Below are 24722 nucleotides of genomic sequence, written 5' to 3'. Positions count from 1 at the left end.
AATCAGCTAAGACTTCTCTTGTTTTCCTAGTTTCAAATCTGGGAGTTTTTAAACTTTCTTTTTGTATTGTGATGCCTTGGGCAGTGTCTGGTAAAACCTACAGACCTCTACTCCATAGTTTTTAAATCCAAAAGATGTTTTTAAATATTTAAAATACATCAGCTAAAATATATAGCATTACAAAGGAAATCAATTATACTGAAATATAGTTATCAATTTTTAAAATCTATTTAAGAACCTCTGGAGTGAGCCCATGGCTCTAAACATTAAAATCTTAAAATTAAAATGATATAAGGTAACATTTATACAGTGCTTGAAGGTTTGCAAAGTGCTTAATAAATATCTCATTTGGTCTCACAACAACTCTCTGAAAAGCTGCTATTATTATCACCCCCATTTTATAGGTAAGGAAAGTGAGGCAGTCAGAGATTAAGTGACTTGACTGGGGTCACAAAGATAGTAATAGTCTGAGGTTAGATTCATGATCAGGTTTTCCAAATGTTAGGAGTAGCACTCTTTCCACTATGCCCCAAAGCTCCCTCTAGTTACTTCCTTTTGTTTGCTACTTTTTATATTAATTCTATGACCTTTTATATTGTGATATACTGTGTAAGGTACTTGTCTAATTCTCATTTTTGCCCAATTGATTTTGTCAAATAGGAGGTCCTTCCTCCAGAACATTTTGTTCTTTAGATAATGTATGAAAAAAAAGATATTACACCCAGACCAACACAGTTCATTAACCATGGCCAACAATACATTGACAATGGCCAACAGGGGTGTGAGAAAATGTATCTCCCTGAAACCTTGACCATGAATCCTAAAACCGAGCCAAGGAAAGAAAAAAAAAAGTTACCCTTCTGAAGACTGAACACACCTGGTTGATAATGAGAAGTGTAGGTAGGGGGGTCTTCAGGTGTTGGATTGGGTGATTTTTCTGTTTCATCTACAGGTGCAGTAGGACCTGTGGGGTCTAGAAAAAAAAATTGCAACATAAAAATGAATGTTATTTTATACTTAGGACATTTGGGGACTTTTTAGTGTAAAATTCTAGAAAAAAAAATCATTTATATATAATATGCTGTGATATATTTAACTTAGAGAAATGTATCATGGGATAGAATCTAACATAAACTACTCATTTTATGTATTTTTTTAAAAACTGTTTCAAAAAAACAACCTGATAAACATAATAAGGTAGAGAATCGAGCTATTCTATGAATTGTATCAACACAACCAAACTGTATCTTGGCTAGACTTACATGAAGTTGTGATTTATTACAACCAATTAAGAGTTTATTCCCTATGGCATACAGATTAATCTCTTCCAAATGGTGGCAATCATTTTGTTATGCTTTATATGTGTGTCAAAGAAATAGATAACACTCAGAGCTGTTACTAAGGTGGAGCAACTGGGACATTGCCTTAGGGTATAAAAAATTAGAGTACCCACAATACTTAAGCTCCTTCGGTGATAGAAACAACTGAGTTTAGGTCCTAATTAGCAAGAATAATGTGTTAAAACAGGAAACTTCTAGAAGGAAATCTTTCCCAAGATTTTCCTCTATTTTCCCTAACTGAATTACTCCAAGTATCAAAATTGCTAATTAGATCTCTGAAAACACTTATCATATTGAACCAAATACTTTAATAGTTCCAGGACAGGTGTTTTCATTAGTATAGTGAGTTTTCATCCAATGACACAGATTATAATCATTCCATATTTTAGTAGACACCCAGCATTAGCTGCCACTGTTGCTAGAAAAAAAATCATCATTGGTGTCCAACCATCTTGCTGGGAAATTTTGCAAATTGGGTATGTCCAACCTAATCCAATACAACAAACATTTTAAAAAACAGCACAGAGACACCCCCAAAATGACTAGAAGCCAAGCCATAGTAAAAATGAAATGTAACAGGACAATATCAATTTTACTGTAATTCATAGAAACACAGAAATGTTTCAATTCATATGTCTGTGTATATGTCTGTGAATTTTGTTTTGTATATAGGCATACACTAGATACACATATCTATTCATTTTAAGTTTTCATACATTTTGTTCTTACCTTATAAACATTTCCAGATTACACAGTCCATGAGACCTCTCTTGTAGCAAAGTAAAACAATTGAGTAAAACTAACAATATGGCTTGAAAGACTTGAATCTGAAAATGGATGCATGCACTTGAGCACACACTGACTCACCTTGCATTTTTAGGAGTTATAACCAATTCTGAAAAAACAAAACAAAATAAAACATTTCTATTTAATGCCCTGAGAAACACTTCTAAAAAGTGCATATAACAAATCACTCATAATGTTTTACTTTCCATTGTAAAAAGAAGCCCCAATATGACTAAATAAAATCTATATCCATCAATCCTCTGTTTGCTTTTATGAATATTTGCTTTTAGGAACAAATTATCCCATGAATGTGATCCTACAGTGACTTGGGTCAGGACAAAAGCACTGTACTTTTTTAAGCAGGCAGTCAAGTAAGAACACCATCTTTGAATATCACCACCGCTCCTTCCACAGTGGCTAGCATGTGGAGTTCAAAATTATGAAGTGACTTGATTCAATTCTAAGTTGGCCAAAATAGTCCAGTGAATGTGCTCTCCCTTCAGTAATGGGAACTCCAAAGTATCTCAAAAAACCATTCTGGTCTCTTAAGTTGCTACTGATCATTAGAATTAGTACAATATATCTATATGTATATATAATGTATGTATTTATGTATGTATATATACTCATATTATGAATTAATATATTAGAATATATTGTAATTAGATTACTCCAACATATTAGTCCAATAATAGACATATTAGTCCATATTAGTATTAGCCCACACTTATATTAGAATTGTTTTAGTCCATGTATATTAGAATTATATTAATCTTCAAATGAATATTATATGTCTTTTAACTTTAGCAAAACTGTTCACCTTTATTTACTTAATTGCTTTCCCTGCACCTGTGATTTCATTGCCATTAGGAATTCCTGGTGAGGAAATGTCTTTCACTAATGCAAACTGGCAATTCCTGTTTTACTACAATTTATATTAATACAGAGTTGCCTGAGGAAGTGAGAGTTAATTCATTTGCCTATGGCCATAAAGTCAGTATCGATCAGATACGGACTTTGAACACAAGTTTTCCTAACTTCTTGGCTGTTCCTCTATCCACTATGCCAAGACAACTCTGATTGGTCATCTTAACCAGTACAATCCAATGTAAACTAAACTAATCTAATCATTTTATTAGATGATTAATAGTATAGGAACATAGGGCAAAGTTCTCAAGACAACGTGTGTGTGCGTGTCTGTGTGTGTGTGTGTGTGTGTGTGTGTAGAGAGAGAGAAAGTGTAAGAGGGAGAGAGAGAGAGAAAGAGAGAGAGAAAGAGAGAGAGAGAGGGAGAGAGAGAGAGAGAGAGAGAGAGAGAGAGAGAGAGAGAATGAACGAACTCCAACATGCCTAGGGGTTCCCCTCACTAAGATGAAATCATAGACAAATTCCTTTATATATAACATGCATACACATAAATAGTACTACAGTGACAGATGGTATAACGGGACAGCACTGGAATTAGAACACATGGCTCAGATTCTACCTATGCTACTAAATATGTGTCTTAAACAAGTGACTTATCATTCCTGGACCTCAGTGTCCCTCCCTGTAAGATGAGTGAATTGAACTACCTAGCCTCTGAGGTTCCCTCCGGGTCTAATTCATAGTCTTATGACTTGTATGACACACTTTATAAAATGTAGATGACAATTCAGTTATTTGATGATATTCAATAAAGTCTAAGAAAATGATACAAAAACATCCTAGAATATTTCAGATACTGTAGGCAAAGCTAAAACAGAAATGAGCCCATAAACTAAGTCCAGTCAATTAATAATAAATCACAACTAATGATTAATACAATGCTTTAAATATTTACAAGCTCCTTTCCTCTTAATGACCATATTGGGAATTCAAGATGAATCAACTAATCCTTCTAAGACTCAGATTCCTGATTTGCAAAATGGGAATCCCAGATACTGTGAGATCATGTGACTTATCTATGATGATACAGAAGTGGAATTCTAAGAGAGGCCTTCCTTTGGATTTCAAATTCAGTATCCCTTTCACTACACTGCCTTTTGCCAGATATATGCAACAATTGAACCTCTCATCAATCACATTTTCCATAACTCTTTAAAACTATAAAAACTCATTTAAATAATCGCTGTTTTAAGATTTACAATTTTTTCCTCAAAATAAACCTGTGATATAGTTGTTATCTCCACTTTACAGATGAAGAAGCTGATTGCACTCAGAAGACATAAGTAGTTTACCCAAGATAAAAGAAAAAATGAAGTGAAGCAGTAGAATTCAAGGTGAGGTCCCATGATTCCAATTTGGTCATTCCCTTCACTACATCACACTGATTTTCCTGCTAAAAATGCAAAGATTTCTTATATGGGGAGTGTGTTCTCCTCCCTCCAACACCCCCCACACTCCCACCACAAACCTCTTAGTTGATCAATATAAGGGCACGATGTAGATTTCATCATTTAAACAAGGACATTTTTGGGCTTAGCTTTCTTTATAAGGTGTGAAGTTTTTTATTGGGTTAACAAAGGAATAACTGAGTGACTAACACAATGGTTACCTTTTGGTGGTTTGTGGTGATGATCGAAGAGATTCATGACAAAAATTCTTTACCAGCCACTTAAAGTAGCTAGTAACACACAAATGTGTGTACTTGATGCAGTATTTTTTTTCTGAAGCGTTTAAAAAACTTTATGCACACAATGTGTAGTGATGACATCAAACTTGGATTGTTTCTGACTAAGCTCAGCATATCCTTGAAGTTTTTCAATCTATCATCAATTTGTTTCCAAACTGCACAAGGACATTCAAGCATAAGCCAATTCACAAAGGATAGTCAGAGCATTCAAATGCCTTTATTTGTCTTCTGTACACTGAGGCAGCATAGGTCACTTATTCCCTTCTGTTACCTTGAAATCATGCCTCCATACCTCATTAACTGTGTAATTGTGTGATCACGATAACTAAGAACATTTGCATTCTTGCAGTGCTAATGAAAGGCTGTTTGAAAACCATGCTCACTGAGCATGAGACACACCATATTTAAACCATCATGGACAACCACAAATATTTGTATTTGTAGAAACAAAATTTATATTGCCTCTCCTTTCAGTAATAAGACTGTTTTACCAATTATGTTTACTTTACTTTTGTTGATATTCTTCTATCTCATTGATTTTCAAATGACACTGATCAGTTATCGACACTGATCAGTCATTCATTTAAAGTTTCTATGAGAATACAGCTGGGATTCCAGTAGTACAAGGGAAGAAAGTAATATAAAGAGACTTTTTTTTCTTATTTTGTCATATTTTGCAATACATGCAACTAAATGTTAAGAATATTAGTCATTTATTGTGCCTCACATTAGCTGGTGGAAAAGTAAATGCATTTTGTGATACCTAGTTATTCATCTTCATCAGTTAGGTGGATTTTTTTAAAAAAAACTGATGGGGTGCTTGGGTACTTGTGCTTGGACCCTAATTCTAACATTTCTCCTTAGCCTCTGCTTGGCTAAGCAGAGGTCCAGCCTGTGCCTGGATCCCAATTCCAAAACCACACCCAGCTCTAAAATTGCATCTCTCCCCAGCCTCAAAATACTGTCTCAGACAGTTCCTCTCCAGTTCAAGAGCAGCATGCCTTAGCAAAAAACTTATCTCTCCTCCTGATATTGCAGCTAGCTGCACCTATAACATTTATTGGACTCCCTGTGTATGTGCTAATTAGCTGTGCACTGGGCCATAATAATATTTACTACTTACCAACCTTACAGATATGTATCCTAGACATAGTCAAATGTATACTCCCTTACATTCATCTTGTCTACGACAGTTGATGGAAGCCACCCGGATATTCCCAGTCAGCCCTGACCCTTTGTTGACTTAGTGATGTTTCATGGTCAAAACCACACCTCCAGGTCTCCCCCCGACTTTGGTCTATTTCCCAGTGAACTCTGGGTAAGATACCTGCACAGTAGATATAAAAGATGCATGTTCCTTTAAGAACTGACCACCCCTTAACCACTCCCTAATCCCACCCCCAAACACCTAATTGACAGGTTTCACCCTAAAACCTCTTATAAAAACTTTTCCTGTAGCCCTGTAAGGTTGCAGGTTCTCTAAGAACTCTTGCCAGCTGTGAAGTGTAAATAAATCTTTGCCACCTTGACATAAAGAATGCTTAAGATCTTGAATTCATTCCAGGTACTCCCTACCCTCTCCAGTACTCAAGTCCTTGAGGGGCACTCCCCCTCAATGACCTTATCTGGGAACCCCAATCTTGGGGTTCCTGGACCTCCTCTCCCTCAACCCTCAACAAAACTATAACAAATTTCTATCTCTCAGCAAAAGAACTTGTAAAATTCTCCTAACAATTTTCCCTATGTATTTGTGTCAGCAAGCATTTTCACTTTATTCTTATTTTAAATTAATATGTAAAAATAAATGATGTGGAAGCAGATTTAAAATTGTGTTTGGTGTTAAGTAAAATTTTGATAATCTTTGTTAAAATAAAAAAAAGTTCAAGATCAAATTTAAGTTCAAATGTGATTATTATCTCATATTAAACATCTTCCAAACAGCAACTTATTTTATTTTAGATGGAATTTATATCCAACGAAATTTGAAAAATAAAGACACTTAATATGCAGTTTTATAGATAATGGTAAACACATGAAGTCCTGTGGGATTATTTCTTTTAATTCTTACGGAAAGCCCCACATAAAATATCATGATTTTACATTTAAAATTTTCATAATTATAGGCAGAATAAAATATCATATTTCATAATTTAATGAAATAATATAAATTTAATGTGTAGCTTTTTAAAGTAAAATTATCACTGTAGTTATTATAAATATTTAATAAATATAAAAATATTCTATACTATATCAAATAATACTGGGGATTCACACACATTTGTGATTTTTAGTGGTTCAAAAGAGTTCACAGAAAAAAAAAAAAAACATTGTGAACCACTAGGCCAACCAAACAAGTTAACCATGCCTTGGGGTGAGGGTGTAGAGGGGCTTTAAATAGTTTGAGGAATTTGAGAAATGAGCAAGTCAAGTGGTGAGCTAGCCTAGAGGTAGAAGAGCTCTAGTTAGGATGATTCTAGATCCAAGTCCCTGAAAGGCAATCACTCTGGGAAAAAGGGGAAGGGGTTGAGAACTTCTTTTTTTTCCTGTAGTACTTTTTTCTGTTTATATTTTATTTTTAAATTAAATTAAATTAATTTTTTTATAAATGTATTTTTTATTTTTAGTTTATAAAACTCAGTTCCACAAGTTTTGGGGTTCTAAATTTTCTCTCCCTTCCTCTCCTTACCCCTCTCCCCCAAGATGGCATGTAATCCAATGTAGGTTCTACATACACCTTCACACTGAACTTATTAACAGAATAGTCCAGTTGTAAAGAAGAATTATAACCAATGGAATGAATCATGAGAAAGAAGAAATGAAACCAAAAAAGAAGGAAATAAAAAAAGAGAGCAGTTTGCCTCAATCTACATTCAGACTCCATAATTCTTTCACTGGATACGCATGGCTTTTTCCATCATGAGTCTTTTGAATCTGTCTTTGAACCTTGTATTGATGAGAGGAGTTGTCTATCAAAGTTAGTCCTTACAGATATTGTGTGTCTGTAATAGTGTATAATGATCTCCTGGTTCTGCTCCCCTCACTTGGCATCAGTTCATAAAAGTCTTTCCAGGTTATAATGAAGTCTGTCTGCTCGTCATTTCTTATAGCACAATAGTATTCCATTACATTCATATACCACAATTTGTTTAGCCCTTCCCCAATTGATGGGTATCCCTTTGATTTCCAATTCTTTGCCACCCCAAAAAGAGCTGCTATAAATATTTCTATACATATGGGTCTATTTCCCACTTGTATGATCTCTTTGGAATACAGCCCTAGAAGTGATATTGCTGGGTTAAAGGGTATGCACATTTTTAGAGCCCTTTGGACATAGTTAAAAACTGCTTTCCAGAATGGTTGGATCCGTTTACAACTCCACCAACAATGTAACAGTGGGGAAATGATATAATGCAGAGCGAGCAGCACAGAACTAGGAGAACATTATACACAACCACAGATATATGGATTCTGTGATGACTAACCTTGATAGACTTCACTGTTTTTCCATTTATTTAGCTCTGACTTTATTTGTGTGAAAAGTGTTTTATAATTGTGTTCATATAGTCCCTGACTTTGTCTTGGCAGGTAGACTCCCAAATATTTTATAGCGTCTACAGTAACTTTAAATGGAATTTCTCTTTCTATCTCTTGCTGTTGGGCTTTGTTAGTAATATATAGGAATGCCAAGGATGGGTTGAGAACTTATCTTTTTTTTCCCTTCTCCCTGTAACAGTAAGCACCGTGACACACCCTGCTAGCACAGGTTCTTTGATCTGATTTGAAAGGAAAGCAACTTTAAAGGGGTCAATAATCTTCTTTAGTTACATTCACTAGTTCAGGGTAAAAGTCAGCATCCTAAATGTCAGAGAAAATACAAATACAAGCACAAAGACCAACAGACAGTGCTCTGACTGCCTGAATCAAAGCATTATTGTTTTACACTTTACATACACTACTAGATCAAGAGAGACTTTACATTTGAGTAGTTGGGGAGCTCTGAACATAGGTACTCAGAGTATCAACCAAGAAATCAAAAGATCCCTCTCATAAGCAAACCCCCAAAGCAAAACCTCACCTCAGAGTACATATACACTTTTGGCTAATAGGCTCAAAACCAGAAGGCATAACAACCTTTGTGACTCAGTGCCTAATTAGCTTAGTACCAAAAGGTGTGAAAGCCTTCCTACAAGCAAGCCTCGCCCTAAGCAAGCTCCTCCTTAGGCAAGTTCCCTTCCCCCAATGGGCTCTATGTGACTCAGGATGTATCATAGCATGGCATGTAGGCCTATTAATGGGCAGGGAATATCTTATTAGCTCATTCACATTACACTCCCAAACATGTTACCAGAGAGATTGGACCAGTAGGAAGCAAAACATCCAGTCTGTAACTGAGAGAGATATATTGAAAACAAACATGGAAAATACAGATAAATATAGATAAACATAGATCCTGAAAGATTGCATTTTCTGTCATGCTTTTCTAAGATGAGATGATTTCTATCAATTCCTGCTAATGTGTCATCATTTGTAATATTCTTCACAATATTTATGTCCCATTCTGCCACCTTTCCATTGCCCAGAAATAGGGTCACTTGCAGTTTCCCTTTGGCAGAAATAATATCACTCCCTCACTTCCAATCATGCAGCAACATCAGAAGAATAATGGTGTTTTTAAAATAACAAGTTTCCTTTTAGGGAAAAGCTTGGAAAGTGCTTTGTGACCTTCCAAATGCAATCAAGCCTGTTTTCTTCCTCCTACTTAATTTTGTACCTAGCTAACTGTGGACCTTACTATCAGATTCACATACTGAGAGAACAGTTCAAAGAGAGTCATGGAATTCCCTGTCTTTGAGCTGGAAGAGATGTGATAGATCATTTCATTTTACAGATAAGGGAAATGAAGAGGTGAAAGGAGCTCTCCAAAGTCTCAAAGTATGTAAGCACCAGAGCTGGGATTCAGGCTCACATTTTCTGACTCTAAATCCAAAGTTCTTTACACAACACCATGCTTCATCTTCCTTTGACTCAGCTGATTCACATTTTAATTCATGATTTTTATTTTCAGATATCTGGGTTCATAAAATCTCAATGAAATCTCTGTTGCCCACATTCTTTTAATCTCTACAGGGTCTAGAATGCCTTACAATAATGTGGTATTATGGAGAAGGTCGATGGATCTATGGTAATTAAGACTGACTTGTAAACCTTTATACCCTATTTTCAAATTAATCAATCAAGCACTTATCCAGTGCCTACTGTATACCAGGCTCCTGTCCAGTCCAACCCAATGGCCTTCTATGTAGTCATTCATCTTACTGGCTGGGGAATGGAGAAGAAAAAAAGGAGAAATTAAGTATTACTTCACATCTCTGGGCCTCATTTTCCTCATCTGTAAAATAAGGGATTTGGATTAGATGATTTCTTGTGTCCATTCCGTTTCTAAATGAATGAACTGTGAAGAGGAATTTGCATGCATTTTTCCTTTGTCTCTTCATTATTGATTCAGCGTTTTCACATTTCCCTACTTCTGAAGACCTCTATATCCCCTCCTTTAAAAATATTGTCCTCAAAGTTGAGCAAGCAATGTGAACTGACTGTATTCATTACTGAGATGCTCCTTCCTTTTCAAATTGGGTGTCTGTCTGGCATGAAGGGAAAGGCCAGTTGTCTTCAATGGCATGGTTCTCTTTTGGAAGTGACTGGGAAATCCCAAACTATCAGAAAATGTCAAGGAACAGTTAAGTTGAATTTAGCTAGCTTCCCAACACTGAAATCCTTCTGGGCTATGTAATATTTTGGTTAATCACATCCTGTAAAACAGTAGAAGGGGTTAAGAGACTAGGGAAGTAAAGAGAAAAGCAGGTAAGTCCCTTAGAGACAAAAACAGTTTAATTAGTGATTTTTATGTTATGCTTTAATTTTTCATTGGTCATCACTCCAGTATATGAAATGAGAATTCAGACCTGAATTCTTCTTGGCATAAAAGAGAATTATTAATTGCTAGTACTTAGTTATAATATTGGCAATTTGCTTTTCTAGAAGCACTGGATAGAGGATTGAGTTTGACGTCAGAAAGTCCTGTTTCCAAACACATATTGGCTGTACACAGATGAGGGAATCATAATACCTCTAGGAAACTCTTTAAGAAACACTCTAAGACTATTAAACACTATAAATTCCAGATTTAATGTGATCTCAATTGGCAGAGGTCATCCAGAGGATGAAATCATCGGTTGCGGTATGGGAGGGAATGTGTATAAAACCTCTAGCCAATTCACTGAAGAAGACGGGGTCATTTTACTGGTGATTTTTATCACTGTTTTGGCCCTTACAGAACAACTAAATCGTTCAAGGATCTTAGCTACCCAGGCTACAGATTTTGTTTCAGCAGCATAAAACAATATCTCCAAGTTTAAATAAGAATGAACTGAAAAAGGTAATTCTTCCTCGCCAGAGGCTCAAATCCAAACATCTGTACCATAGGAGATAGAAAATGAAACACAGAATTAGGAAGACTTAGTTTCAAATCCTTCCTCAAATGTTAATTTGCTGTGCAATGCTGGATAAGTCATTTAATGTCTCTGGGCTTTAATTTCCCCAGATGCAAAATGAAGTTGTTGGCTCCTTTAAGCCCCAAATCAGACATTCTCCAACTTTTTCTGTCTCATAGACCCTTGTGGTAGTCTGGTGAAGTCTATAGACCCTGTCTAAGATAATGTCTGTTGCCTATATTCATAATTGAAGGAAATGTTAAATGTCAGTTTAAATACTACCCGTCCCAAATATTAGTTGATGGACTCTTTGAAATTTATCCATAGACACCTTAAGAATCAATGGGCCCTAAGTTAGGAATTGTAACTCTAAATCTATAATCCTGCACTCAGTGCTTTAGTTCTGCTTATAAAAGGTGTCAAACTCTTCTTAATGACACTGTTATATAGTGTGGTAAAGTGGGTAGAGCACTGGCTCTGGAGCCAGATCCAATCCTGCTGGTGATGCAGAGTAGTTGTGTAGAGACCAGCCCTACCACCTCCATAAGAACAGTGAAATACTGAAGAATGCCTACTGTGCACAGTGTGCCATACACTTGAGGCTCAGAGATTGACAGTAATATTCTTCTAGGCCTCTAATAATTGCAAAGTACTTTGCATGTGTTATCTTTTTGATCTTCTTAACAGCCCTGTGATGTAGGTACCAATATTGTACTCATTTTAGAGATGAGGACACTAAAGTCAAGAATAGCTCCTCAAGGGCAGTACAGCTAGGAAGTATCTGAAATTTGAAATTAAGTCTTCCTGACTCTAAATAGAAAAAAGTGACGTGCTCAAGGTCACACACGTTCTAAGTACCTGGGCCTGGTTTCAAACTCAGGTCCTTTGACTCCAGATCCAACCTCCTTTCCAATGCATCATGCTAGTGGATTTCCACTCACTATTTCTTCAAGTAAAGGATGAATGATCGCTTAATGGAATAGAAACTCCTTAAGGGCAGGGACAATTGTTCCTTTGTCCTTCCATTCCCCGGAGCTTAGCAAAGTGTCTTTCACATAGTAAACACTAAAAATTCTTGTCCAATTGAATTGATGTTATGGAAAGTCATCTGGAACAGTTAAGAATTTAGCTACATGGCCTCTGAGCTTCCTTCCAATTCTGAGATTTTTTGTTCCTGGGTTTCCAGTTGTGAAAAGATTTAGTATGTGAATGAATTTCTTGTTCCTCATTTGCTCTGAAACCCAAGAAATGCAATTAAATCATTCAGACAGCAATATTATTGAGAGTGAAAATCCAACACCCTTTTGAAAATGAAAGAAAAAAATGAAATGACAAAAAGTCTTTCAAACTGGATCCATTATTATCATGTTAATTTTAAAGGTCAAATATTTGAGGTGAACATTCTTGGAATTGATACTAGTGTAAAACTGAAGAGAAGAACATGCGTGATGTTTAAAGTACAAATTTCAAATTCTTCTATGAATATCCTTTGTCTTCAAATGTTATATGAAAAATCTACATTTTTAAAGGTAGAAATAGTAAGTTGACAAGCCCGGAAAAATATTAAGTATATTTCAATTCAACAAACATATATCAGGCATCTAGTCCACAGATTATTTACCCTTTTGTGAGATGGAGTCTACTGAAGCTGCTAGACCCAGGGCGGGGAACCTGTAGCCTCAAGGCCACATGTGGCCCTGTAGGTCTTGTAGGTCTTTGACCAAATCTAAACTTCACAGAACAAATCCCCTTAATAAAAGAATTTGTTCTGTAAAAGTTGGACTCAGTCAAAAGACCACACCCAAAGACCTAGAAGGCCACATGTGGCCTCAAAGGTGCTCTGTTCTATGAGTAAAGTAGAATTGAAATAGTGCAAAAGAAACACAAGATACACAAATTTAGAGAATCCACCACAAATGTTTGCATGGACTATTTGTGCTCAACCTGTGGTAGAACATTCAAAGCTCACATTGGTCTGATCAGCCACAGTCAGACACACTGAAACTTGATTCTAGCATAGTGATGTCATTTTGGGCCTCTTTGTGAATGAAGGTCAACAACCAACAAGGACCCTTATCAGAATAAGGTTTTTAAATATACCAAATAAAATACATAGGATTAAAAGGGAAGCTAATAATATTAAAATATAGTTATCAAAATATTCTTTAAAATTTAAGTACTCCAAGTTAAGAACTTCTAAAATACAGGATTTTCCAAACTGGAATGTACCTCCAAGGGAGAGTCATATGAGAGATTTTGAAGGGAGTGGCATCATGGAACAAAATCATTTGATATTTTTGAGTCCAATTCCTCATTAAGTTCACTCCCTTTTCCCAACAAAAACAAATTTCAAATCAGTGTCAACAAAAATGAGATTAACATGCAACATTCACTCCCACTGCTCTCAAAGGAGGCCCTGGGTACTAGGTGGAAGAGAGGGCCCAGAAAATAAAAAGGGAAAGAGATCTTTCTTTAGAAGTAGGGGCGGGTGCTTATTATAGCAGTATTAAGATGTTTCCCACCTGCCCCAACTTGCAGCGGTTAGGATGGGAATTGATACCATTTCTTATGGACAAAGAAGCCAAAGAGGCTTCAGGGCACTTAGATGTCACTGATTCTTAAATCCATTCAGTCTTCTTCCTTTTTTTACCAAAATAGTAGGCCTCCTGTACTTTTGTGCATTATATGTTTCTCCCTCAAGCCTGAAGAAGAGATCCTGAAGTCATATCCAATGGTCAATAACACATTGGCACCTTCCACTGGGAGCATGGTGACAGCACTACATATTTTCCCTAGCCCTGGTCCCAGGTACCAAGTTTAAAGATTTAGAGGGCCACCTGCCACCTCTTAAACTTTGGGAGGCAGCACCGTATATAATACAAAGAGTAGTGGACTTAGAGTTAGAAGACCCTGGTTCATATCCTGCTCTACTACTTACTATTTGTGTGACCTTGAGCAAATTATTTAATTTCTCTGGGATTCTGTCTTCACATATGAAATGAAGGGACTTGAGAGAAGATTTTGAAAGTCTTCTCCATCTCTGAGTCTATGATTCTATGACAGGGAATGTGGTACAGTGATTACATCATTTTATGAGACAGAGAGAGAGAGAGACAACATGACTGCTAGAGTAAGATAAGACCCCACAAAATAGGAAAGGAAATTGGATGAATGTTTCAAGTAAAGATTAGCTTTGGTGAGGAACAGAAATACTTCTTTTGTGACCAGAAGGGAAAAGGAAGTAGAAAGTAATGATTCTGAGAAGTTTTAGGGAATGAATAAGGAGGACTATCTCCTTTTCTTTCCATCTGGCATAATTAGAACTCGGGCAGTGAAGGAGTAAGGGAGGCTCAGACTCATAAAGGTCCAAGCATCTAAATCCTGGATTGTGGCCAGGAGCTCTATTATTCTAGGAATGGCATGCATGGATGTAAGTCTAGGGGAAAAAATCAAAAGTTGGGAGCTCAGTCTAAAGGGAAGGGAGGAATAGATGAGAAATAACTACCACTTGCCAAGAGCTATGCAGAATCCAAGAACTAGGTACCTATTCATTCTCTTCATCTTTTGTGCATGGCCTACAAGCAGATAACATTCAAGCAGGTAAAAAGTCGTTGCCAGTGATGAAAGCCAATTACTAGATGATTAGGATATAGACAAAAAACCTAGTCACTGTTAATCTGAGGCTAATGCTTGCTACTTTGTCCCTGGAGAACCAAGGTCAGAATAGGACCAGCAGCAAGGGTGACTCAATGCTGAAACATTAATATAAATCTCCTTATAAGGCCTCTCTTAAACAGTAGTCCCAAGCATGTGGGGTCAAGCTGAATCTACAGATAAGCTACATAGACTTGCTTAAATCAGATGATATGGAAGTAGAGGGCCAGGAAGGTTATTATAATTCCCAAGTGTCTCCTTAAAACTACACTCCCCCAAAAGTACCTTAAGATTCCCAAGTTGTTGAGGATGGGGAAAATAGTATTTCTCATTTTCTTGTCTTTTTTTCTTAACAAAATATCTTGGTTTTATCTGTATCTAACCTAGATAGAAGGGTGAGGCAATTATATAAAATACCATGTTTAATTAGAAGAGGTTAGGTAATACAATACAATAATTATATAAAATACAATGTTTAATTAGAAGAGGTTAGAAGAGGTAACAGCAGAAAGGGAAAGATGAAAAATGAGGAACAGTGAAGGATTTTCAGCTGAGAGCGAAGAATGGGATAATAACCCAAGAGAAATTGGGGTCATTTCACCTTTAATCAGTTTCCTCATCTAAAAGATGAGGGGATGGACTAGATGGCCTCTGAGGCTTTTCCCAGTTCTAGGTCCATGATGCTATGCCTCAGGAGGTAGTGGGTTTCTCTGCCCTGGAACTCTCTGAGCGAAGGCTATGAAGACACCAACTCCCATATTTCACCAAACTCACCCTTTAAGAAACAATGATGTGTGTTGCCGGGTTTTTTTTTGGGGGGGGGGGAATTCACAAATACTTTTAACACATTCATTTTGTAAATCTGCTACATGACAGTGTTGCTATGCTTTGAGTTGGATAAGGGGCAAAAGGGCATAAATTAGTATACCATGGTGGCTTTTGGGCACCTAGGTGATGTAGTGGATGGAGTGCTGGACCTGGAGTCAGGAAGAGATAAGTTCAAATCCAGCCTCATACACTTTCTCACTATGTGACCCTGCGCAAGTCACTTAACCCTGTTTGCCCCAGTTTCCTCATCTGTAAAATGAGCCGGAGAAGGAAATGGCAAACAATTCTAGCGTCTCTGCTAAGAAAACCACAAATGAGCTCACAAAATATTGGATGCAACTAAAATGACAGAACAACAACATAAGTGAGGAACCCGGGGCCCAGAGAGGTTAAGGGATTTACCCAAAGTTAAACAGGCATTAAGTGTGAGATGTAGGATGTGAACCTAGTACCTCTGACTTGAGAGTTAATGTTTTGTCCACTTTACAATGCTTAAGGACAGATAACATAAAGAAGCATATAAAACAACCTTGTTGTTCAGCGATTTCAGTCATGCCCAATTCTTCATGATCCCATTTGGGCTTTTCTTGGCAAAGATACTGGAGGCATTTCCCATTTCCTTCTCCAGCTTATTTTACAAAGGAGGAAACAGAGGCAAACAGAATTAAGTGACTTGCCCAGGGTCATGCAGCTAGTAAGTGTCTTTGAACTAAGGAACATGAGTCTTCCTAAACTCTTGGTCCAATTCCTCTTTCAACTGCTGCCCTTCCTCAACTATAAAATGAGGTATTGTGTTAGATGAACTCTAGGGTCCATCTGACTCTAGAGCTATGATGCTATATGGTAAGCTTGGTACTACCTGCCTACACAGTTAATGAAATACACATGGAGTTTTTTTCCCCATGTATTAAATGTGGATGAGTTAGACTGAGCCAAATGATCTCTCTTCCTTTTTTTTTCTCTTGTGATCAATAGCATGAAACTTCAAGATGGCTATTCAATTCAGTTAGGGGCTTAGTTGAGGCTGAAACAGAGAAATGTTAAAATGAGGGCTGAACCATTGTCTCTGGCCTGCTTTCTATCATTGCCTAACAAAATGAGTTCACCAACCCTACTATAGAAAGGAGAATAACATGTAAATATATAAGGAATTCTTTCCGGGGAAAATACTAGGGAAAAATCCTGGTTTAGGGATTTTACCTTATCTTTTTGGATGCATTGATTTAAACCCTTTGTTATAAACCCTTTTTGGAGTTTGGTACAACCTACAGACTCCTTAGAATGATGTTTTTTAAATGAATAAAGTGCATAGGATTAAAAGGAAGCCAATTGTAGTTATCAAAATTGAAAAAAAATGCAGACCCCAGATTAAGAAGCCTTAATTTAGACTCTCAGAAGTGTTTACTATCCTCACCTGTGCAAACACAAACAAAATAAAGGACTATTAAGTTAAAAGGCAGGAAAAGGGGTTGAAGTCAGCTCACAGACAAAACTGTAATTAAGCATAGATTGGAATATATCATTATGATACTATGACAATTTTCCTTTCTGTGAAAAAAAAGTGATTTCTTTGGATCACAAATGAGAAGAGAAGGATGCTGTTTGTGTAATATTAGGGTTACTTGGAGTCAAGTACACTATCTGGAAGATTTCCAGACTGTAGCAAGTGTGACCATGTGGTTAGTTCCCTCTACTAAGAATTGGAAGGAATAGGATGGGTGTAACCACTCAATACACTTTGCCAAGGACAGTTAGTTATTGTATTAAAAAAAAAAAGAAAACAACATAAAACAAAACCACATTCTCCTGAAACCTAGTTTGAGGATTTTAAAAGTAAAAAAGTGTGTGTGTAGGTGGCAGAGGGGTTACTTTGGACATTTTTTACTTTAATGTTTATAGAAAAAAATGATATTTTTGTAGTTTTTCCAGTTCACATACAAACTATCTCATTAATAGACTATAATAAACAGCATGCTGATAAATGCTAGCAAAAAAGTCATTCAGGACTTCCAGTGCCAAAATGGCCAAGTGAGGAATGAACCCTCTTAAGCTTTCCCAAGTTCCTCTCCAAACAACTAGAAAACTGCCTCAGAATTGACCTAGGAGCAGGGAAGTAGTTTACTAGCCTGGCAGGATTGGGGTAAGAGGTGGGCAATGTCCAAGAGCAGCAGCAGCAGCCAGTTTCACAGCAGGGGACAAGCTACAGGTAATCCACCATGGATGCCCTGTGCTTCTGCAAAAGTGAGCAGTAGTCTGTACAGTTCAGCAAGCCTCCCCCTGCCCAGCAACCTCCCCCCTAGCATAAACTACCAGCAGGGACCAGATCCCATTGCTGACCAGTAGTGAAACTCCACCCCAGGGCTGCCCAACAACAAGAACCCAGCCCTGGAGATTGCCAACAAAGAGACCCTGTTTCTATAGGAATTCAGTAGCAGGGCCCCACCCCTGGGGCAGACCAGCAAAAAGATCCCTCCTCCAGGGCCAGCCACTGAAAAGTCTCAGTTATCATAGCAATTGAGCAGCAAGATCCCACACCTGGATCAGGCCAGCAGCTAAATCCCACACCCAGGGGAGGCCAACAGGGAGGCTCCACCAGTAGTACAGGCCAGAAGGGTTATCAACCCTCCAGTGAAAGCCAGCAGTAAGAACCTGAGCCTCAGTACAAAAAGCTTGGGACAGTGTAGGACCATAATCCAATTCTTACATAAAAACACCAACTCATACAAAAAAAAGGCAGAAAAATAACCAAAAATCCAAAAGAAAACAAAAAAAAAAGAGCTTGACTATAGAAAGTTGCTATGCTGACAGGGAGGATCAAGAAAATACTTGGAAGAGGACAATAGTGTCAAAATGTGGCTACATGTAAGGCCTCAAAAAAGTGGAATTTGGTTTCAGGTGTAAAAAGAATTCCTGGAAGAGCTTAAAAAGGATTTTAAAAAGCAAATCAGAGAAGTAGAAAAAATGTAGGAAAAGAAATGACAGTGATGCAAGCGAATCAAAGAGTCAATAGCATGAGAAATGAAATACAAAAATTTACAGAGAAAAATAACTCCCTGAAAAAATAGAATTGGCCAAATGGAAAAGGAAGTACAAAAGCTCACTGAAGAAAATTATCCCTTAAAAATTAGAATTGAACAAGTGGAAGCTAATGACTCTATGAGACATCAAGATACAATACAACAAAATAAAAAAAAAAGTTACAAAAGAAGAAAATTCGAATTTTTTCATTGAGAAAACAACTGACACAGAAATTAGATCCAGGAGAAATAAAGTAAAAATTATTGGACTACCTGAAGGCCATAAAGCTATCACTCTTTGAAGGTGATATGATGTTATACTTAGAAAATTTTAGAGAATCAACTACAAACTACTTGAAATTAGTAACAATTTTAGAATAGTCGCAGGACACAAGATAAACCCACACAAATCATCAGCATTTCTGTATATTACCAATAAAGTCCAGCAGCAAAAGCTAGAAAGAGAAATTTCATCAAAAATAAATGTAGACATTTTAAAATACTTGGGAGCCTACCTGCCAAGAGAGACCCAGGAACTATATGAACACAACTATATGAACACAACTTGTCACACAAATTGGAAAAAAAATTAATTGTTCATGGGTAGGCCAAGCCAATATGATTAAAATGGCCATTCTCTCTAAATTAATTTATTTATTCACTGCCATACCAATCAAAATATCAAACAGTAATTTTACAGAGCTAGAAAAAATAATAGTAAAATTCATCTGGAAGAATAGATGGCTAAAGATACCAAGGGAATCAATGGGGGAAAAAACAGCTAAAGAAGGTGATCTAGCTATACCAGATCTCAAACTGTATTATAAAGAGGTAATTATCAAAACAATCTGGTACTGGCTAAGAAATAGAGTGGTAGATCAGTGGAATAGATTAGGTATACTTTACATCATAGTAATGACCATAGTAATCTAGTATATGATATACCCAAAGATCCAAGCTTTTGGAACAAAAACTCATTATTTGACAAAAGCTGCTGGGAAAACTGGAAAACAGTATGGTAGAAACTAGGTATAGACCAACATCTCACATCACATACCAAGATAAGGTCAAAATGAGTATATGATTTACACATAAAGGGTGATACCATAAACAAATTAAGAGAGCATATAATAGTTTATCTGTCAGATTTATGGATAAGGGCAGAATTTAGGATGAAAGAAGATGATGTAGAGGGCATTACAAAAGGTAAAAGAGGTAATTTTGATTATATAAAATTAAAAAATTTTGCACAATCAAAACCAATGCAACCAAAATTATAAGGAAAGCAGAAAACTGGAAAACATGTGATAAGTATCACTGATAAAGGCATCATTTCTCAAATACATAGAAAACTGAGTCAAATTTATAAAAGTACAAATCATTTCCCAATTGCTAAACGGTCAAAGGATATGTACAGGCAGTTTTCAGTCAAGAAAATCAAAGCTATCTCTAGTTATATTAAAAAATGCTTTAAATCACTATTGATTAGAGAAATGAAAATTAAAACAACTCAGAGGCACTACTTCACACCTAACAGATTGGCTAATATGACAAAAAAGATAAATGTTGAATTTTGGAGGAAATGTCGAAAAACTGGGACACTAATGCACTCTTGGTGGAGTTCCGAATTGGTCCAACCATTCTGGAGAGCAATTTGGAACTATGTCCAAAGGGCTATAAAGCTGTGCATACCCTTTGATCCAGCAATATCCTTACTATGTCTATATCCCAAAGACATCAAAAAGGGGGGGAAGGATCTACTTGTACAAAAATATTTATGGCAGCTCTTTTGCATTGACTAAGAATTGGAAATTGAAGGGATGCCTATCAGTTGGGGAATGGCTAAACACACCGTGGTATACAATTGAATTGGAATATTATTGTGCTATAAGAAATGACAAGCAGGATGATTTCAGAAAAACCTGAAAAGACTTACATGAACTGAGGCATATTGAAGTGAACATAACCAGGAGAACATTGTGCACCGTAACAGCAATACTATTTGATGAAGAATTGTGAATGGCTTAGCTATAATCAGCAATGCAATGATCCAAGGCAATCCCAAAAGATTGAGCAATACAATAATCCAAAATAATAATAAAGGACTAATGATGAAGCACACTTTCTGCCTCCAGAGAAAGAACTGATATTGTTTGAATACAGACAAATATGCTATTTTTCATTTTCTTTCTTTCTTTTTTTTTGTTCAAGTCTTCTTGCACAAAATGACTAATGAGGAAATGTTTTACATAATTGCATTTGCATAACCTACATCTGATTGCTTATTGTCTCAGGAAACAGGGACAGAAGATAAGGAGAAGTGAAATTTGGAACTCAAAATTTCAAATAAAAATATTTTAAAAACTGCTTATAATAGGCCAAAAAGAGAGATCAATGAATTAGATAGATATACCAGACATCACATCAAATGTATATAAAAGATTAATGCTTAATAAATGTGTGGGAGAAAAGTCAGCCAACAAGTATACTTACTATGTGCCAGGAAAAGGCCTGGTCACTCTTTTAGCAGGGTTTTTTTTTGGCAATGAGGAACAAGGCAAAGAAACCAGAATGAGAGGGGTAAAAAGCCCATTATTAGGCAATGATTTTGGCTCCCCAAGGCCATCACCCCCAAACAATTTTCAAAACCATTTAACCAGAGAACCAGATTTGGTTCTTCAGAGCCACCTGTTAGAACAAGCTCAAACTTACACTCTTAATCTTTACACATTACTTTTACCTTGGAATTTAAGTACCCAGCCTAGGGTATAAAATTAAAATGTACATCCACATAAATTAATGGAATAAGGAAAAATCTAAAGTTTATAATCAAAGTTTTTAAATTTTTTTTCACAGCAGCAATGCAAGAATCATAAAATAATGGCACACTGCTTTTTTATCTGCAGGAAAACATTAAATTCCTTTCCATCATATGTGCTTTAAGAGGATATTTGACAGCCAAATAATTATTAGGAACTTGGGGTGTCTGGCACAAAGCAGGATAGGGAGAGGTAAAATCATAACATCTAGGATAGGATAGCTTTACCTTGTTCAAAGAAGTGTGTATTTGCCAGGTTAGCCTCTCGAGGAAGGAGCCCAAGCAAGAGATGCCCAGTAAAACCCCGAAAGAGTGAAAAGCATCAGTATTCCAAGAGTACAGCCTGTGAAGTCAGGCGGCTTGGATGTGAATCCCAGCACTGTCACTTAACACTACCACCACTCTGTACACTTATAATCTTACTCGAAGCTCCCATAATCCTCATCTTTTTGTTGCTGTCATTACCCTTATTTCACAGATGAGGAAACACGAGACTCACTGTAGTTAAATGACTTGTCCTCAGTCCATAGTTAGTAAATGCCTGAGGCAAGATTCTAACTCACATCTCTCTGGATTCCAAACCCAGAACTCTAGCTGCTACATTCCTGTGCCACTATGGACAATGCACTTCACCTCTCTGACTCGCTGTTTCTTCATCTGTAAAAGGGAGGGCTAAAACTAAATTACTTCTGGAGTCCCTTCCAAATCTACAGCCTTCTAATTAACCTCTAACACAGCCATCCATCTGAGAAATGTCTATTGTTAATCTTCCTTTACCCAAGAAAAGACTGCACTTAGCACCTTACAGTTACTTCCTCCAACTATTGTCTGAAATTGAAGTAGGGTTAGTTTCCCCACTGAAACCCAGAGCACAGTCCTACCTACCTTCAGGACATGGAGCCCACCCTGTAAAATCCTGGCAACGATAGCCTCCTAATTGTCAAATGTAAGGTCCTTTCCTCAATCTTAAACTTTTGTTTAACCTTTCTGTAGCCTTTGACATTGTAGATAATCCCCTTCTTCTGGATGTGCTCTCTTCTCTACGTTTTCCAAATGCTGTTCTCTCCTACTACTCCTACTTGGCTGAGCATTCCCCCTCAGTCTCTGGTGCTGAATCTACATCCAAGTCACACTTTGGGTATCACCTAAAGCTCTCCCCTCAGCTTTATGTTCTCCTTCTACTCCAGCTCCCATGTTATGTCATCTGCTGCAAGGGTTCAGTGATCATATTTATGCAGATAATTCCCAGAACTACATATCCAACCCTAACCTCTCTTCTGAAATCCAGTCTAGTATCACCCACCGATTCTTGAACATCTCAAATTGGATATTCTACAGGCATCTTAAACTCAACATTTCCCTTTCCCCAATTTTTCTCTTGCTGTTGAGACAGTACCATTCTCTCAGACACTCAGGCTTACAATTTCAGTGTAATCCTCAAATCCTCCATCACAGTTACATCCCAACCCCATATCTCATCACTTATTAAATCCTATCATTTCTACAAGCATTTCTAGCAAACAACATCTCTTGAATTAGACCCATTCTCTGTAATTACATAGCTACGTCCTTATCTCAAGCCTTCATTACCTCCTATCTGTACTATTAGAAACAACCTCCAAATTAGTTTCCCTGCCTCATTTCCTCAATTCCAATCTATGCTCAACTCACCTGTCAAAGTAGTTTTCCTAAAGCATAGATCAGACCACATCCAAGCCCTGTTCTATAAATGATAGTGGCTCCCCATTACCTCCAGGCTCAAATATAACATTCTCTCTGGCTTTTTAAGCCCTTCACAACCTGACTTCTTCCCACCTTTCCAGTCTTCTTACCCCTCACTCCCCACAACCTATAACCAACCAAGATGCCTTCTTGCAGTTGCTCCAAAATCATACTCCCATCTCTAGGATCTGGGCTTTTTCCCCTAGATGTCCTAACAACTGGAATGCTTTCTTTCCTACCTCCACCTCACTAACTCCTTGGTTCCCTTTAAGACAGCTCAAATGTCACCTTCTGCAGGCAGCTTTGCCCTCCCCTTACTCTCCTTCCCTCCACCAAGAGAATCTCCCATTTACACTGTACAGATCTTGTGTGCACATATTTGTTTATATGTTGTTTCCCTCAACAGACATGTGTTGTTTGAGAGCAGGGACTGTGTGTGTGCGTGTGTGTGTTGTTTCTTATGCCTATTATACCTTTCTTTTTGTTCCCAGTGCTAAGTATAGTACCTGGCAAGTGCTTGCTTGTTGACTGGCTGGCTAGTTGGCAGGCAGGCGCCGGAGCAAACACAAGCTTTCCCAAAATCAGATGAAGTTCTTGGAACTGGGGAGGGGGGGAGGCTTCCGCAGCTCCCGAAAATCCCGAGCTTCTGCGAAAAACCGCCCGAGGCTGCCCCGCGGGACCAGGGAAAGATGCTACAGCAGGAGCCCAGCCACTTGGAAAGTTTGTAACTCTGCCCACGTCCTTGACGTCTTCCTCTCCGCTCGCTCCCCTACCTGGTCTGATGAAGGCCAAGCTGTGACCCCACTCCTCGTTTCTCCTGTCCTCTTCGCTGCTCGTCGAACTCTCAGGACGACAGCAACTCGCTTCCCGGGGTGATTTCGAAGACTCGCCCAACCTGCTGGGCAAAGGTAAGAAGTCCCACCCCAGGAATGCAGTAACTGGAGGCAGGAGCTGTCCAATCCCCGGCCCCAACCGGACCCTCTCCCAAAGCAGCGCTGGCCAGGACCCTGCCCCATCCACCCCACTTCACCTTCTTCTCTCCCAACCAGGAGCGGCTGCAATCCGTGCTCTCTCTATGGATAGCTCCGCGCTTCCAGAAGTGCCTTGGAAGGGTGGGAAATTCTTGGGGTAGAACAAGGAATAAGGAGTATTTCCGAAAAGGGGAAGAAGAGGAAAAGTAACGGGAAAAGGAGGAGAAGGTGGAGCGTACCTACAAAGGGAAAGGTGAAGCAGGATGCCGCCTGGAGCACTTTCCTTGGGCTCCCGCCCAAGATGAGAAAGAGAGAGAGAGAGAGAGAGAGAGAGAGAGAGAGAGAGAGAGAGAGAGAGAGAGAGAGAGAGAGGGAGGGAGAGAGCCAGCCAAATACGGCTCTGTGGAAGTCACAGCCTCAATCCAATGATGGAGCCCCTCCCTCGTGATGTTTTGAGACACATCTGAAGACAGGACAGTTA

General features: G+C 37.7%; 1 protein-coding gene across 1 annotated transcript in view; it reads right to left on the bottom strand.

Annotated features, from left to right (window-relative positions):
* Positions 1-24399, bottom strand: part of PLSCR4 (phospholipid scramblase 4) — a 51606-nt gene extending 27207 nt beyond the window's left edge. The window contains exons 1-4 of the mRNA XM_036756689.1: positions 24301-24399; positions 23777-24165; positions 2208-2235; positions 878-973 (exon numbers count right to left, since the gene is read on the bottom strand). Coding sequence (XP_036612584.1) covers positions 878-973; positions 2208-2214 — 103 coding nt within the window. The 5' untranslated portion in view covers positions 2215-2235; positions 23777-24165; positions 24301-24399. The remainder of the gene's footprint in view (positions 1-877; positions 974-2207; positions 2236-23776; positions 24166-24300) is intronic.
* Positions 24400-24722: the final 323 nt, after the last annotated feature.

Source organism: Trichosurus vulpecula, chromosome 4 (genome assembly GCF_011100635.1).
Source record: "Trichosurus vulpecula isolate mTriVul1 chromosome 4, mTriVul1.pri, whole genome shotgun sequence".
Lineage (NCBI taxonomy): Eukaryota > Metazoa > Chordata > Mammalia > Diprotodontia > Phalangeridae > Trichosurus > Trichosurus vulpecula.
This window is presented reverse-complemented; position numbering and strand designations above follow the sequence as displayed.